The following is an 18,786-nucleotide window of genomic DNA, read 5'->3' as shown; positions in this document are numbered from 1 at the left end:
TCTTTTGATGACCTGGTTGATTTCTTCTTTTGTTATGGGTCTGTTCAGGTTTTCTACTTCACTGTGTGTAAGTTTAGGTAGGTCGTATTTATCTAAAAATGTATCCATCTCTTCTAAGTTTTCATCAACTCTACTTTGAGGACGCATTTTGAGTGCTTTCCAACCTGAGGGCCTCATTTCACGGCACTGTATCTGACAGTGTTTATCTGCTATTCATAAGGTTTTCAGTGACTAAATATTCGGAAATAGTTCGTCACTCTTTCTTCCTAGTCTGTCTTTGTCTGGAAACTCATCTGAAACCTGTCTACCATGGGTGACCCTGCTGGTATTTAAAATATTGGTGGCATAGCTTTCAGAATCACAGCAATTCACAAACCATCATAGTGTGACAAACTGACAGACAAGTGGTGGAAATGAGTGTAGATTCTTCTCAATTTTCTGTAAATAATATTATGAGGCTAAGTCAAAATGTATTGCTTACTAGGCTTCCAGTTTGTGCGTGTACTGGTTTATTTCTAACAAAATGTATGTAAAAATGTGTGTGATTAGTTGATGGCTGCAGACAAGATCTCTCATTGATGTACGTAGTCTCGTTAGAATGCTGTCAAAAAAAATAAATAAAGGATACTTTATGTGCTGTTGGTAAAAAAAAACTTTTTAGGACAGGTCCAATATCACATTTTTAACAGAACTCAAACGCATCTCTTCCCAAATCACTGAAGCTTTACAATAATTTATGGGAATGCTGTCTCACCAAAGCAAGTTTTTTAATGCAGCCAACGTTTTAAGGAAGGTTTCAAAGATGAACCACAAATGGGAAGATGTCAAGCTCAACAAACGAAGAAACTGTGTCTGAAATCCAGAAACTGGTGGAATAGAATTATTGATGCAACAGTTACTGAATTTGGCATCTCACATGGTTCAGCATTTTCCCTATTTTAAGTGAACATCTTGTTTCACTTGGATGTGTGCCAGAAGTGTTGGGTTTTCAAAGATCTAGCTCAAATAGCTGATCTTTCCATCATCTTTTAAGAAAGATCAAAGTTAATGAAGATGCTTTCATGAGATGTCTTATAACTGGGAATGAGACAGTGAGACTTGGATTTGCCAGTATAATTCAGAGAGCAAGGTCCAATCATAACAGTGTCTTCTGAGAGAATTTGCTGAGCAAGTTAATTCAAGGTAGAGAGGTTGGTTCAGAAGGTTATGAAGATTGTTTTGGAGGAATTTCTCAAAGGAATAATCTTCATGGATTTTCTTGAAGGACAAAGGACAAATCATAGGGGCTTATTAGGCAGAAGTTTAAAGAAAATTGAAAACTGTATTGTTGAGAAAAGACAAGGAAACTTGCACATAGGAATTTTTTCCTATCATGGCAATGCACTTACTCATTCTTTAAAGGTAACAAGGGCTGTCCTATCAGAATTTAATTGGAAAACTTTACCCCATTCACTCTAGAGTTCTGATCTTGCCCCTCAGACTTGTTTTTGTTACCATAACTCAAAGAACATTTAAAAGTAACACAGTCTTTGAAGGATGCTGAAACTGGCACGGTATAAATCGAAGAGTGCATAATTTGGGGGGAAAGGTTGATGTGTGCCATTGAGATGGTTCTGCATTTTAATTTCATTAGTATTCTATTTATTTATATGTTGTTTCTTGATTTCTACCTTCATTTTACTGGCGAATGGGTTGATTTGATCAGGTTTTTGTTTTGTGTTGTTTTTGAGGGCAGGTGGGGTGGTTGACATTAGTTGAAGTTTGCTTTTTGACTTTTTACCAGGTTCATTTTAATCAGTGCTATGTGTTTGGAGTCCTGGTGTGGCACTGTGGGTTAATGCGCCAGTCTGCAAAGTCGTGTGAACTGCAAGGCTGGCGGTTCAAGCTCACCAGCTTCTCCTCAGAAACACTATACAGGGTCGCTATGGGTCGGAACCAACTCGATGGCACTTAACAACAACATGTTTGTTTAAAAAAATTTTTCTCTAGCTTTTGAGGGTAGGTTTCTATATGTAAGCCCATAAGATTAAACTTGTTTATTTTCCTGTTCATTTAAAAAATATTCTTGCTAGTTTTAATTATCTCTTAGGTTGTTGTTAGGTGCTATCAAGATGGTTATGACTCATAGCAACCCTGTATAGGGTGTCCTAGGCTGTAAATCTTTGTGAGAGCAGAAAGCCCCATCCTTCTCCCTTGGAGCAGCTGGTGGGGTTAAACTGTGGATCCAGTGCTTATCACAGCACCACCAGTCTTCCTCTCTCTTTCATCTAGTACTTATATTTACTATGATGGTGGATTTATTAACTTATTCTTGTTATTTGTCAATAGTTTGCATAACTCTTTCATGGCTATGTTTTCAGGTACAAACTATTTAGAATTTTCAGTTCTTCCAGGGTTACTGGATTTAAAAAAAACACTGAAAATAATTTTGCCCTCATCATCTGTTTTGACTGATATTCTTGTAGCTACTTTAACTTTCTTTTGTTTAGTACATGTTTGACATATCTTTTCCATACCTTTATTTTTAAATATCTGTTTGTGTCATTATTTTAGTTGCATCCTTTTAAACAGAATATTACTGAATTTGGGGTTTGTTTCTTACTTTGATTTTGTTTGTTATCCAGTATGACAATCTTTCTTTTAATAGGTCACTTAATCTATTTATAAATTTGTGATTATCATTGTATTTATATTGATTTCTGCAACATATTGTGTAATTTTTATGATTTTGATTGTTTGCATGTATGCTTTATCTTCTTTCCAATCAACTTTTGCCTTGATCAAGTGTAATTTATCTGATTTCTTCTTTGGTGTTTACACATTCTTTTCTAGTGATTTTCTTTAAATTTTTAACATTCATGCTTTATCTGTGGTCAAAGGAAGTTTCTTTACCATATTCTCAATCAAAGAGATTTAGAATGCTTCAACCCTAATAGTTCCCCTCAGCTAACATATTGTTATAGCATTTATTTTTAACTTTCTCTTAATTTTCATTGCACCATCTGCATCATTATTTTATCCAAATAAATATGAAATAGTTTTTGAAATACTTTTCTTGACAATTGTTTCTAATATTACATTTTTTTCTAGATGTAGAATTTTTCTGGATTTCTAATTTTCTGAAGTACATTCTTTAGAAATTGATCTGGAGTGTTTTTTAAAGTGATAGCTTTCTCAGTCTTTGTCTGAAAATGTCTTTATTTATCCTTTCCTCCTATATAAAAGTTAGGTAAGTAGAAAATACAATATTGGCAATTATTTTGTCTCATCACTTTCTGGATTCAATTCCTTTTCTTCTGGTTGTGTTAAGCTATTAGTATGTCATCATTCCTTGGTATGTAATCTTTGTTATTTACTGTTTTAAAGATTTATTTGCCTTTGGTGCTTTACAGTTTAATTACAAACCTACAAGAGTGAATCTGTTTTTATTTATTATTCTTAGGACTTAATACTCCTCATGTATCAAGGAGCTACGTTTTACATCATTTTTGAAAACTTTAAACTCTGTTTCTTTGAGTATTACTTTTCTCTGTTTACTCGTTTCTCTCCTTCTCATATTACATATATGTTAATTGTGTCCATTCTCCGTGTCTCTCAAATTTTCTTCTATATTTTCCATCTCCTTATCTCTCCATGGTGGTAATATAGTGGTTGTTGTTTTAAGTGCTGTCGAGTCAATTCCAACTCATAGTGACCCCTATATATACCAGAACAAAGCACCACCCGGTCCTTTGCCATCCTCACAATTGCTGCTATGCTTGAACCCATTGTTGCTGCCACTGCGCCAATCCATCTCATTGGGGCGGGGGGGTCTCCCTTTTTTTGTCTTCCCTTCCCCCTTACCAAGCATTACATGCTTCGCCAGGGACTAGTCTCTGCATGAAAGTATGAAAGATGAAATCTGGCCATCTTGGCTTCTAAGGAGCATTCTCATTGTACTTCTTCCAACATACATTTGTTTGTACTTCTGGAAATACCTTTAATACTCTTCTTTAACAACATAATTCAAATACATCAATTCTTCTATGATTTTCTTTATTCATTGTCCAACTTTCCCATGCATATGAGGGTGATTGAAAATACCATGGCTTAGATCAGGTGCACTTTAGTCCTCAAACTGACATTTTGCTTTTGAACACTTTAAAGACTTTTTGTGCAGAAGATTTGCCGAATGTGATCATTATTTGATTTCTTGACAGATGCTTCCATGCGTGTTGATGGCAAATCCAAACAAAGTGAAGTGTTTGACAATTTCAGTCTTTTCTCCATTTATCATGGTGTTATTAATTGGTCCAGTTGTGAGGATTTTTGTTTTCTTTACATTGAGGTGCAACCCATGCTGAAGGTTGTGGTCTTCGATAGTTATCAATATATTTTCATTCCTCTTTGTTTTCACGGTGTGGTGGTGATGAAGTGCCATTGAGTCAGTACCTACTCCTAACGACCCTATATAGGGTTTCCAAGGAGTGACTGGTGAGTTTGAACCACCAACCTTGCGATTCAAATGACCTTGTGGTCAAGTGCTTATCCTACAGCACCACATATACTAGAGATGCTAATTAACACCTTCACCTCTTCTTCAGGTTTAGTAGTTTCTTCAGCTGTGTCTACTCTGCTCTTTGCTTGCTTACTGCATTCCCCAACCCCCCCAACCACACACACACACACACACACACACACACATACACACTGGCTAGTTTTTCATTTCTAAGACTTTTCGATTGTTTAAAATATTCCATTTGTTTCTCTTGTGTTTGAATTTTTTAATTTTGTCATTTTAAGGGAACACTGGTGATTCAGTGGTAGAATTCTCTAACCTTCCAGGGTGACCCAGATTTCGATTCCTGGCCAGTGTATCTCATGTGCAGCCTGTTAGTAGAGACTTTGTTTTGCTCTAATGCTGAACAGATTTCAATAGAGCTTCCAGACTAACACAGACTAAGAAGAAAGGCCTGGCACTCTGTTTCCAAAAATAAGGCAGTATAAACCCTGTGCAGCACAATGGTGTAATCTACAGTTGATCATGGGGCTGGTATAGGAGCAGGCAGTATTTTTTTCTATGGTACAGGTAGTTACCACAAGTGTGAAACCATTAACAGTAACAATCATTTTAAACATGTACTTTATAGCATGTATCTGGTAATTACTAAAAGTACAATGGTACATTTTATTGAATTTTCTGAGTCTTATTCATAATGGACTGGTTTTGGTTTTTTTTTTTTCATTTGGCATGTGTAATTAGATTGTGAACTCATCTTCAGTGGAGTTTTGTGTGTGGAAATCCTGTGTGGCCAGGTTTGAATTATTTCTCCTCCAGAATAATTTGTACCTACATTGATATTTATGTCAGGTTTTTGGATTGAGAATTTCTGGACCACATAAGATGCATGAATTCAAGTTCCAAACTGTGGGATTATAATACTCAAAGTTATGTAGTCCAGTGGAAGGATTTTTTTTTTTTTCACACAAGCACACATCAAGATAGACAAAATGTCGTTATGTTTCTTTGTAAATTGTAGCTTTTTATAATCTATCCTTTTATTTAAAATATACCCATTTGGGTAATGGTTGTATGGGGTAGTCTCTAGGTTTAAGTTGAATTGTCCCCATATATGTGTTAAAATCTAAGCACTTGGAAAACTATGGCCAACAATTTCCCACTCCACCCCATGTTGTTGTTAAGTGCCGTTGAGTTGGTTCTAACTTACGGTGACCCTTTATGATAGGTTTGAACTGCAAACCTTATGATTCACAGTCCAGTGCTGATCCTACAGCTCCATACTAGGAGTCCACCATTTCTTGCTTATTAACATGGTTCTCAACCATTTCTTAATTACTGGTCCCCAAGAATTTCTGGTTTTTTAAAAGTTCCTTTATATATTTATAAGAATAATTGTTCTAGCATTTCTAAAAAGAAGAGTTTTTAAGTTACTTAATCTCAGTATTGCCAAACAGGAATTTTATCCTACTAATTATTTTAAATTGTAATTTAGTCTAAAAATACAGTATATTAATTATTGTTTGACTGCATACCTTCAGATTGTTCATTTCTTTGATAGTTCTTTTAAAACATATAAAGAGTTCATTTTCTTTTGTTTCAGAGTAACTTCTATATATCTAGGGTTTTTTTTTTAGCTGTCTAATTTCTAATTTGTATATGTTGTTGTTGTTCTTAAGTGCCATCGAATCTTTTCGGTTCATAGTGACCTGGTATAGAGTTCTTGAGGAGTGTCTGGTGAGTTTGAACCACTGACCTTGTGGTTCAAACTGACTTTGCTGTACTGTGCTTATCTTACAGCATTCTGCAATACTTTTGTGCTTAACTTTTTTGTGTTTTTTTTTTTTAAGTTTAATTTTTTGAAGAATGCACTTTTCCCTTTTTCATAATTATTTTTTTTAACTTTGTATTGTGATAAAAATCAGTTTTCCATTTAACAATTCATAAACATTTTGTTTCATCTCATTGATTGTGATCTCCACACTATAACATCACTTATCCCACTTCCTGTGTTTCCTATTGCCATAGCTACTTTTTTCCTAATCTTTCTAAACTTTGTCCTTGGGTAAATACTGCCCTTTTAGTCTCAAACGAGTATTCTAAGGTATGTGCACATTCTTAGTGTTATTGTCCCCGTTATAAACATGTCTGTTATTTAGCTGACAATGGAGCCATGTGGTGAGTTCAGTTTTAGATCTGTATGGGGATGAAGGGTCATATAGTCTTGTGGATTCCACTAGTTTTTATCCAGCCAGTTAGCCCCATCTTTATGATTTTGAATTTTGTTCCATATTTTTCTTCCACTCTATTCAGAACCTTCTACTGTGATCCCTTACAGACTAGTTGGTAATAATATCCAGGCACCATCTAGTTCTGCTAGTATCATGAACACTGATTTTTACATGCTCCATTAGTCCTTGGACTAATAGTTTTCATGAGTCTTTGATTTTCTTCAGTCTTCTTTCCTCCTGATAGGAAGGGACCAATAGTTGCATCTTAGATGGCTGCTCACAAGCTTTTAAGACCCCAGTCACTACTCGCCAGAGTAGGGTGTAGATTTTCGTTGTGGGTGATGTTATGACTATTGACATTGATGTCCATCAAGACCTGAACTTCCATGTCCATTGACTTATTCTTTCAAGGTGTTTGGTTAAGTGTAACAAGTATTCATAGCTTTGCCCTGCATGGTCCACTATGTTCATGGATATATTTGTAGCAAAGATAAATACTCATGTATAAATTCTGTGTCAAACCTAAATATATTTTTGGGTATTCTCCAAATCTCCTTCCCAAACCCATTCAGCCTACATATCTATCCATGCATCAACTTATTGTAGATCACCATTATTGCAGGGCTGTGTATATAACAGCATTTACTGCTATTGCTTTTAACTCTTGCGTGCCTCCCAGTGTCTTCATTTGCCTTCATCAGTTTTTGCTGAAATCCCCCTTTTTTATAATTATTTTATTTACAAGTAGTTTGTGACACATGTTGACAGTTTTTTCTTAGGTTATTTTTCTATTGTTTTTAAGGTCCTCCTTCCCCACTCCAAAGCTTACCATACATACTGACTTATATCTGAGGAATTGTTTTTTCTAATAATGGTAAAATTTCCCAGTTGTATTTGTTAATATGTAGTATTCAGACAGATAAATGTCATTGATCTGAATGTTGTATACCAAATATTTAATTTGTTGATAATAGTTCTGGTTATTTAAATCAGATTGTTTCCTTAAATGTATGCAATTAAGTGACAGCAGGATTAAGTTCTATGTTGTTGTTAAGTGTCATTGAGTCAGTTCCTATTCACACCAACCCTGTATAGGGTTTCTGAGGAATGGCGGGCAGATTTGAACCACTGACCACTCCACTGCTTTTCCTACAGTGCTAGACCACGACTACAGATCTGGAAAACTATTAACATGAAGATTATATAAAAATTAATATATTTACCCAAACAAACAAAATTCCTCACTGCCAGAGAGTCAGTTTTGATTCATAGTGACTCTGTATAGGGTTTCTGAGATTGTAAATCTTTACAGGAGCAGGCAGTCTCATCTTTCTGATTTTGAACTATTGACCTTACAGTTAGCGGTCCAATACTTACTCTGCACTGCCACCAGGACTCCTTATATCTACCAGGAAACTAAATGTAGTAACTACAAAAATATGTAATAATAATGTCTATTGTATATCTAAGTATGTGTACTTATTTTTTAACTTTAAAATTATCATTTTGTTTTAAAAATTTTACAGTAGATTACTAAAAATATGAACTTCTTCAGGTCCAGTCCTCAGTAGCTGTTGGAACCCCAGATTATATCTCTCCTGAAATTCTACAAGCAATGGAAGATGGAAAAGGCAAATATGGACCAGAATGTGATTGGTGGTCTTTGGGAGTCTGTATGTATGAAATGCTTTATGGAGAAACACCATTTTATGCAGAATCTCTGGTGGAGACATATGGAAAAATCATGAATCACAAAGTTAGTATTTTTTATTAATACTTTAATAAAATTAATTAAAATTAATGTGATAAATAACACAAATTAAAAGCAGTGTGATAATCTAAAGTGAGAAAATATTTTTCTAAGAATAGTGGACATTCACATGCCCATGTCCATAAACTATGCATAAAAGTGTTTGTTCTAACTTTCCCTTATATTTAATCAGAGATAACAATAAATAGCAAATTTAGTTGTCTCTCCAGTGTAATAATTGACAAATATAAGCAGCTTCAAACTCATTGACCGCTCCTTGAAAACCCTATACAGGGTCACTATGGGTCAGAACCAACTCGATGGCACATAACAACAACAGAAGCATTACTTACTATGTTGTTGTTGTTAATTGTCATTGAGTCAGCTCAGACTCATAACAACCCTGTATAGGGTTTCCGAGGAGCTGCTGGTGGGTTTGAACCACCAACTTGTGACTAGTACTAAGTCCATTGCTTATCCTACAGTGCAACAGCAGGACTCCATTAATTATTATAGTGATCGTGTAGTCATGACTAAAATGTAGGTGAAAAAATTCTCAACCTTAGTAATAATAAAGTGCAAATTCAAAATGAGATGTCTTTTTCTTCTTTTTAAATTGACAAAAATGTAAAGAAAATTAGTGCTGAAAATAGTACAGTGAGATGGGAGTTTAATTTGGTAACCTTTCTGTTAAGAATTTTTCAAGTATGTATCTCTTGTTCTTGTTGTTAAGTCTTAGAAACATGATTAGAACTTTTGATTGAGACACTTAAGTTCTAAGAATTTGCCCTAAGGAAATATTCAATTTAGTAGATGTGTGTACAGTGATACCTATTTTTATGTTACATATGATTGCAAAACATTTAAAATGAATCCAAATGTACCATTTTTTATTGTTGTCATAGAAACGCTGTATAGAGTTTCCAAGGAGTGGCCGGTGGCCTTGAACTGCTGGCCTTGTGGTTCATCATTCATCTTACAGTGCCACACCAGGACTCCAAATGCAACATATTGTTGTTGTTACTGAGAAGCAGCTAGTGAGCTTGAACCACCAACCTTGCAGTACAACGCATTAACCCATTGTGCCACACCACGACTCCAAATGCACCATGGTCATGTGCCGTGGAGTTAGTTCTGATGCAGTGACCCTGTACAAGGTTTCCGAGACTGTAAATCTTTACAGGAACAGAAAGCCTAATCTTTCTCCCGTGGAAAGGCTGGTAGTTTCGAACTGCTGATCTTGCGGTTAGCAGCCCAACTCGTAATCACTACACTACCAGAGCTGATCAATTAAATCAAATTTTAATTCATAAAAATTGAATAGAAAGAGGTGGTTCATAATAGAAAGAAAGGTTTTTATTAAACAGTTTCAAATGATTTTGACCAATTGCAAAAAGTAGGATGATTATCTTTTTAATTTGTTTTTGGTGATACATTTATGGCTAGTTGCTTCATATACACAACCCAACCATCCATGCCATTGAGTCCATTCTGACTCTTATCGACCCTATATAGGATAAATCTTTACAAGAGCAGAAAGCTTTATCCTTCTCCCTTGGAGTGGCTTCTTGTTGTTGTTGTTGTTAAGTGCTGTCGAGTCAGTTCCAACTCATACCATTTCCGAGGAGTGGCTGGTGGGCTTGAACTGCTGACCTTGCAATTCAAACCGACCTTGTGGTCAGTGTGTTATTCTATAGTGCCATACCAGGACTCCTTGGAGCAACTAGTGGGTTTGAATTGTTGCCCTTGTGGTTAGCAGCTCAGTGCTTATCCTACAGCACTACCACGGCTCCTTTCTAAGATATAAGGAGGCTTCAAAAAGTTCATGGAAAATTGAAATGAACAGATAATAGAGCTTTTCCATTAATTTTTCAAGTCCCCTCGCATATAAATCAATTATATAGAATCTTTTACAGGTTATTCTACTTGGTTATAAAGATAATGCACTCAATAATCATTAAGTGTTGAAAGACAGGGAACAGTTGTAAAGTTGTAATTAGCATGTACAACATTTCAAAATGAAATCATTGTAGTATAAATGGTAGTTGAGAGTACAGATTCTAGCGTGACAGCCTCAGTTCAAAGCCCAGTTCTACAGATTACTAGGTGGATATCCTTATGCAAATTACTTGAACCTTCTGTGCTTTTGTTTCCTTTTCTATATCACAATAATAGTAGTTCCTGATGTGGTGCTGTAGGATAATCACTGGACTGCAAGGTTGTTGTGAACCATAAGATTGGCAGTTCAGACCCATCAGTCACTCCTCAGAAACCCTACACAGGGTCATGATGAGTAAGAGCCAACTTGATGACACTTAACCTTAGAGAATTGTTGTGAAGATTAAATGAGTTAAATGTGTAAAGCACTTAAAATAGTTCAGATGCTTATTAAGTTCTCAAAACCATTGACTATTAAAAATATCAGTTAGTCATTAATTAGTGTTAGGACTTACATTACCATGTACATTACTGGAGTAGTGAGTCAGATCCCTCTAGTTTTAACCTATTCTTCAATCTGATAGCAATTGAAGGTATTTTAGCATTTAATTTATTCTCTATTATAAAATATATGATATGAATGAACTGTGCATGTATATGAATATAATTTGACATATAAAATTTAAAGTCTTTTTTAAAGAAAATTATCTACTGTCATTCATCCTTATATTTCCTTTAGTACAATGTTTTGTGCCAGTGTGTACTTCCTAGATATTTGTTTTAAAAAATTATTTTTAAGAACATAAATAAGTCAGTAAAACTATTTAGGAAGTTCAATATTGATTTCTGCGTGTTTTTATTATTCTTTGTTTAGGAGAGATTTGAGTTTCCAGCTCAAGTAACTGATGTTTCAGAAAATGCTAAGGATCTTATCCGAAGGCTCATTTGTAGCAGAGAACATAGACTTGGTCAAAATGGAATAGAAGATTTTAAGAAACACCCATTTTTCAGTGGCATTGACTGGGATAATATTCAAAACTGTGAAGCACCTTATATTCCAGAAGTTAGCAGCCCAACAGATACATCAAATTTTGATGTGGATGATGATTGTTTAAAGAATTCTGTAAGTATAAACTGGTGAAATTTTCCTTCCATTTGTTTCTTTTTAATATGATTATTAAAGAGCTTTATGATTTTTAAATATTTTGCTAGGATCACCTTAGCTATTATCAATCAAATGATTATTGTGGCATCTAGTGCTTGAAAGGGGAGTGATGTAGGATAAGCCTTGGACTGAGAACCACAACATTGGCAGTTGTAGCCCACAAACTGCTCCATGAAGGATAGATAACACTTCCTGCTCCCACAAAGATTCATAGCCTCAGAAAGTCCTATAAAGGTTAGCTATGAGTTGGAAACACCTCAACAATATTAGCAAACACAACAGTATTTAAAAACTCAAACACACTGCCATCGAGTCCATTCTGACTCATAATAATGACTCTATATAGGGTTTCTGAAACTGTGAATCTTTATTGGAGTGGACAGCTTCATCTTTCTTTCACATACACAGCTGGTGGATTTGAAACACTGTTCTTGGGGTTAAGAGCCCAACATCCTAATGCTTTGTCTATCATAAATCAAGATATGAAAATAATTAATTGAGGTGAGCATAGTCATTTATAAATAAGAGCACAATTAAAGTTCAGAGACTTAATTACTGTTGTTGTTAGGCGCTCCCAAGTTGGTTCCAACTCATCGCGAGCTTATGCACAACAAAATGAAACACTGCTCGATCCTGTGCCAACCTCAGTCATTGTTAAGCTTGAGCTCATTAGTGTGCCACTGTTCCAATCCATCTTATTGGAGGTCTTCCTCTTTTTCACTGACCCTTCACTGTAACAAACATGAAGTCCTTCAGCAGAGACTGTTCCCTCCAGATAATATGTCTGAATTATGAGAGATGAAGTCTTGCCATCTTGGCTTCTAAGGAGCATTCCAGTTGCATGCCTTTCAATACGGATTGTTTGTTCTTCTATCAGTCTGTGGTACTTTCAGTATTCTTCTACAACACTATAATTCAAATGTATCAATTCTTCTACAGTCTTCCTTATTCATTGTCAAACTTTTACATGCATCTGAAGCTATTGAAAATACCGTGGCTTGGATCAGGCACACTTTAGTCCTCACACTGACATCTTTGCTCTTTAGCACTTTAAAGAGGTCTTGTGCAGCCAATTTGGCTAGTGCATTCCATCCTTTGATTTCTTGATTGGTGCTTCCATGAGTATTGATAGTGGATCGAAGCAAAATGAAGTCTTTTATAGTTTCAATCTTTTTTCCACTTACATTGGTGTTATTTATTGGTCAAGTCATGAAGATTATTGTTTTGTTTACATTAGGTGCAACCCATACCAAAGGCTCTGGTCTTTAATCTTCATCAATAAATATTTTAAGTCTTCTTTACTTTAAGCAAACAAGTTGTATTATCTGCATACTACAGGTTAGGGTTTAATGAGTCTTCTCTCAATTTTGATGTCACATTCTTCTTCATATAGTCTAGCTTTAAATATTATTTGCTCAGCAGACAAATTGAATAAGCATGATGAAAAAATACAAGCCTGGTGCATACCTTTCCAGATATTAAGCCATTCAGTGTCCCCTTGTTCTGTTTGAATGACTGCCTCTTGGTCTATGTAGAAATTCCTTATGTGCACAATGAAGTGTTTTGGAATACCCATTTTCTGCAATGTTGTCCACAGCTTGTCATGATCTGCAGTCAAAAGCTTTTGCAAAGTCAATAAAGCACACGTAAACAAACATCTTTCTGGTATCCTCTGCTTTCAGCTAAGATCCAAACTTCAGCAGTGATATCCCTCTGGCAGTTCCCTGTAAATGTACTTTTGCAGCCCTTATTGAATTATCTTTAGCATAATTTTTCTCGCATGTAATTTTACTTGAGTCCTGATGTGGCGCTGTAGGATAAGCACAGGGCAAAAGATCAGTTTGAAACACAAGGTCAGCAGTTCAAACTCACCAGCTGCTCCTCAAAAACAGGGTCGCTATGAGTTGGAACTGACTCAACAGCACTTAACAACAAGAACGACTATATTAATGATATTGTTCTATGATTTCCAAATTCCATTGGGTAACCTTAATTTGCAATGGGCACACATATATTTCTCTTAAAATCAGTTGGCCAGGTAGCTGTGGTCTAAATTTCTCAGCATTGATGAGTTGAGTGCCTCCAGTGCTGCATCAGTTTGTTGAAAAATTTCAATTTGTATTCCTTCAATTCCTGGAGCCTTGTTCTTTGACAGTTCCTTCAGTGCACCTTGGGATTCCTTTCTTCAGTATCATTGGCTCTTGGTCATATACTACCTGTTGAAATGGTTGAACATCAACCATTTGGGGGTGGGGTATAGTGACTCTATGTATTTCTTCCATCTGCTTTTGATGCTTTCTACATCCTTCAATATTTTGTCCATGTTGTTGTTGTTACTAATTCCCGTCGAGTCGGTTCTGACCCATAGTGACCCTATACAGGATTTCTTAGGAGCAGCAGGTAGGTTTGAAACATAGACTGGGTGGTTCACGGTTCAGTGCTGATCCTACAGTGCTACAACATAGAATCCTTTTGTAAGTTGAGGCTTGAATTTTTTTCTTCAGCTTGAGAAATGCTGAGCGTGTTCTTCCCTTTTGATATTGTAACTCTAGATTAGTACATATTTCATTATAATACTTAATTTTATATTCTCAAGCTGTCATTTGGAATTTTCTGCTCAGCAATTTTACTTCGATTCCAAAGAAGCAGAGGTTGGAATATGAGCCTGATGCAAGATTCAGGACCAGCAGGAAAGCAAACAAACTTTGCCTGAGTGCCCATTATATCAGAAGCAGGCCATACCCTCAAGGAAATATCATTTCAGTTGATGGGCTGTTTATAGCCAATCATCATAGAGTTAACTACACCATTCATCATAGAACAACTACTCTGTAAATAGGCAATCATCATACAGCTAACTACACTGTGTTAGATCTCACATGGAGATAATCAGATCTCAACTGTCAAACCACTGGGAATCTTGGCCCTGCCAAGTTAACACAAACCTTACTATGACATATGCTTAAACATGCATGAACCTCAAAAACATACCTGCAAAAAATGGCACCAACCAATCCTCCCACAGCACTTTCTGCTTTTCATTTGGATTCAGTAATACATGGCAATGGCCACACCAAACTCAGAGACAATACTCGCAGTTGTGGAGTTCATTGGAAGTTAACAATTTACAATTCAGCATCAGAAATGTTCAGGACACAGTTCTTCCAGTCAGGATGGCCTTGCCTCAGCCATGCCCACAGGCATGCCTCTCTCTGGCCTTCAACCCCTTGGCCTGTTCTCTGTCCTATTCTGACATTGTTTCAGAGTTCTTTTAGGGCTTTTGATAAATGCCTTAAGCCTCAACCTGAAGGCACTTGGCTCTATCTCTGTGGTGAGCAAACCTAGACCTCCCATTTTGACTAGATATACCCCACTTTGCTTACTTGCAAAGTATATCCAAAGTCCTATCCAGAGTCCCTCGACTTTACTTACTTTGTGGACTGGGAAGCCCACCTCCCTGTCTGATGCTATAGCACTTGATTTTGCTGCTGCTGCTCTCCTCTGCCACTTCACCAGTGTCACAGCTTTCTGCCTCTGGGTTAAGGAGGGTCAGTGCTCAGGGATCGCAGGGTCCAAAGTACATGCTCCACTCCTGGCTCCTCCTCTTTAATGGTAGGGGAATTCCACCCCACTCCTGCTTCTGAGATGGCTCATTTTATAGCCATGGTAGAGTCCCAAGTTTTTATAATCACAGTGAACTCTGTTAGCAGTCAACTATCGGTATCTTCTCCCACCTCCATTTACCTAGACTCATCAGGAAGATAGTCATTTGGTGGACGCTAGCAAGTCTACAGCTAGAAAAGATGTATTAAACAATTCATTATACCACTATACCACATGAAAGAAAATATAAAGCATGATATAAAGAACATCTACAACTCAATAGCAGGACAAGAGAACAAATTTTTAAATAAGCAAAAATTTGAATAAATTTTATTTATATGACATTTTCAGAAAAGGCAAATTTATAGAAAAAGAAACACTGGTGGTTATCTGAGGATGGAGATTGAAGCAAGACTTCTCTGCAGATTCACATGAGGGGTAAAAAAATATCCTAAAATTGCCTTGTGATAATGGCTGCACAATTACATAAAAATACTAAAATCCATTGGACTGTACACTTACATGTATTTTACTATATAAAAATTCTATGCTGATAAAACTTTTTTTAAAGCCCATGGATTTTAGTTTTGTTAATGTGACATTTAATAGTAACTCACATGGCAAATACAGAAGTATCTGTATTATATGTAACAGATACTGAACACATCTATCAGTTGTAGAGGTAGTATTCTTCTAAGATTTGAAAAGCATCTTGGGTTTAAATAAAAATACAATAAGTGGGTCTGTTGTCCAGTGTTTAATTATGAAAGTGTTTAATCAAAATGCTTTTTTAATGGAGACTTCTGTCAAGATAGTGGACTCATCAGGCACATTACATGAACCCTCCATAACAAAGTTGTTGTTGTTAAGTGCCATCAAGTCGGTCTGACCCATAGTGACCCTGTATAGGGTTTCCAAGGAGTGGCTGGTGAGCTTGAACCATCAACCTTGTGGTTCAAACTGACTTTGCAGTCTAGCACATTAACCTCCAGTACCACAACAGGACTCCACAACAAACATACAAGATAACAAATAAAACAGATGCAGATGAAAATTCTGGAACCCTAAACTTCGGAAGAACAGTTAGAAAAGTGGGTAGAGTACTTTCTGGGAATAGAAGCTGAGCAGGGATGGTGAGACAAGGAGACTGACTGGTGAACCATTGACTAGACTCAACTTGACCATCTTGTGAACAGTTTTGGCAACAATAGGAGGCCTGGCAGAGCAGACTCACACAGGCAGAGGGAAAGGCATAATTCCTTCTTTTCCCCCATGCTCCTCTGGTAACCAGATATGTGTCCAGTTCCCCACCCTTATCCATCCCCAATACAAGCTCTGCTCTCCAAGAGTTTGGAGCCAAACCAGTGTGAGGTGGGGGTTGGTTGTGATGCTTCGGTATACTGCTTTGGTCTTGGCAGGTGGGTTCGGCTCCAAGCCTACAAAACCCACAGAGCCAATAGACCAGGATTTAACCAGTCCCCCTGCCTGTAGCTTCCCTGTGGTACTATCAGAAACTAAGGGCTCCCAATGAACTACTTCAAAATTGAGTGCCCGGAACATAGATAACACTAAGGCCAATAGGAACTCCATTTAGGGCCAGTAACTCTGCTGTTACATTATTTCCATAGCCACCTCATAAGCTCCTTGAATTTCAGAAGCCTCCAGGGATTTCTCCCCTCTGGGTCCAACAACTGCACTGTTGGCTTTTACAAATATGACAACCCCACAATGCCCCAGAAACAAAAGACAATTTTAGCTCACACAAAGAAACAGGAGAGAATGGCTCAAACAAATGACTAAGATGCAGAGACAGATACATTTCTGAGGAAGAAAACGTAATAGAACTAACTGAAAAAAAAAAAAACTGAAAAGAATGGTATTTAGGTACTTTCAAGAATTGACAAAGTATGAAAGAAAGGAGAGCACATAAAAAATCTTTAGACCCCCTTCCAAGACTAAGACTCAATGGGAATACACGCTCTGATTGGTGACCACGTTTGTCACCGATAAGGGGAAGTAAGGAAAGAACAGCAATGAAACTGCAAGCTAAGCCCTACAATGTTCAATAGACTCCTGTGAACTCAGGTGGAGACCTGGTTGATCAGCAGTGTGGCAAGACCTGGGGATTCTTGGTCCCAGAGTCAGTGATATAGCCACAGAGGACTAGAATGGAGAGTGAAGCGTCCAGCTGATTAGAAGAGAGGACATATGCATAAGAACACCCACACTTGTAGATAACACCCACTTGACATGGCTTCAATGACTGGATGATCAGAGCTCAACTAGAAGAAGAAAAAATGAGTAATCTGATACAATTTGATGAGCTTGACCTACACCTATGGATGCAGTAGCTCAAAAGAGGGAAAAAATATTTACAGCAAGGATTATTCCCTCCGCCTCCATACACAGAGTAGACAGGGATGGGCAACTTGGACATTGGCTACCCAAAGAGGGGGGGCTACAAAGGCAAGAAGTGACTGGCTTACAAGCTTTCAAGAGGGAAGCTAGACCCAGAGGGCATGGAGGAAGGTAGAATCTACACTGAGTAGTATCAAATCTGCCTAGGTGGGGCTGATGAAATGAAATGCAGATAGGTCTCTTGTGGTACAATAGTGAATAATTGTTATCAGGACTGATTGTGAGGGTTGGAAATGTAAAGGTAGACATTTTGTATCAAGGAAGGGAGTGATTAACTTTGCAGTCTAGGAGCGGAGGTCCCTGGGACCATCAAGGGAAAAGAGCAGAGAGCAGGACCCTTCCCAGAGAAGCAGTGATGCCTGAGATGGAGGCAGAGATGATAATGTGGAGAGATGGAGCAGCTGGGGACTTAAGACCCAGAGAGGGAGAGGGGCTGTGTGCTGATGACCGGGAGACAGGCTTGTAGTGTATACCCTTTGGTTTGTTGATGACGCACGGAGGGGATTGTAACCATGGCAGTGAAATGATATGCGATAGGATGAATGTAAAACTAATATTCTCCCATGTAAACTATCATATAGTACACAATAAAGCATTTTTAAAAATTAGAATAATTCAGGAAAATGCTCCAAGAACAAACAAGACAAAATAAATGTAGATTTTGAAACAATACAAAACCTGCAATCAGAAATCCAGATGATTAGTAATGAGATTTCAGAAATGGACAATACATTGAAAGAATAAAGGAGGATATGTGAAGCAATGGAAGCCAGAATTAATGAGCTTGAAGATAAATCTCTCAATAGTATGCTAGAAGGACAATCAGAAAAATGTATGAAAAAAATCTGAAGAAAACTGTTGTACCTTGAATTTTCTTGATGTGGCTTTTCTATCTTCTTAATTTCTGCCAAGTGATTGGGTGGGACCATGCAAATATATTTGGAATGCAAAAGTAGGGAGCAAAGAGGAGGGACCAGTAGTTGGAAAATTTGGACTTAGTGATAGAAATGATGCTGGAGAAAGATTTCTGCAAAACAAATGATTTGTTTATTTCAAATACCTTCTTTAGACAGCATAAGAAATGACTATACACATGGACCTCGCCAGATGGAACACATAGAAATCAAATTGAGTACATCTGTGGAAAGAGAAGATGGAAAAGCTCCATATCATCAGTGAAGAC

General features: G+C 36.9%; 1 protein-coding gene across 3 annotated transcripts in view; it reads left to right on the top strand.

Moving 5' to 3' along the window:
• The window catches only part of CDC42BPA (CDC42 binding protein kinase alpha (DMPK-like)), a 628,044-nt gene that overhangs the window by 298,397 nt on the left and 310,861 nt on the right, over nucleotides 1–18,786 (top strand). For all 3 annotated transcript variants that reach the window (XM_006871264.1, XM_006871263.1, XM_006871265.1), the window contains 2 exons: nucleotides 8,285–8,485; nucleotides 11,292–11,540. In XM_006871264.1, coding sequence (XP_006871326.1) covers nucleotides 8,285–8,485; nucleotides 11,292–11,540 — 450 coding nt within the window. The remainder of the gene's footprint in view (nucleotides 1–8,284; nucleotides 8,486–11,291; nucleotides 11,541–18,786) is intronic.

The sequence above is a fragment of the Chrysochloris asiatica genome, unplaced genomic scaffold (assembly GCF_000296735.1).
Source record: "Chrysochloris asiatica unplaced genomic scaffold, ChrAsi1.0 scaffold00165, whole genome shotgun sequence".
Taxonomy (NCBI): domain Eukaryota; kingdom Metazoa; phylum Chordata; class Mammalia; order Afrosoricida; family Chrysochloridae; genus Chrysochloris; species Chrysochloris asiatica.
Note: the sequence above shows the minus strand (reverse complement) of the source record. Positions and strands in the feature narration are given on the sequence as shown.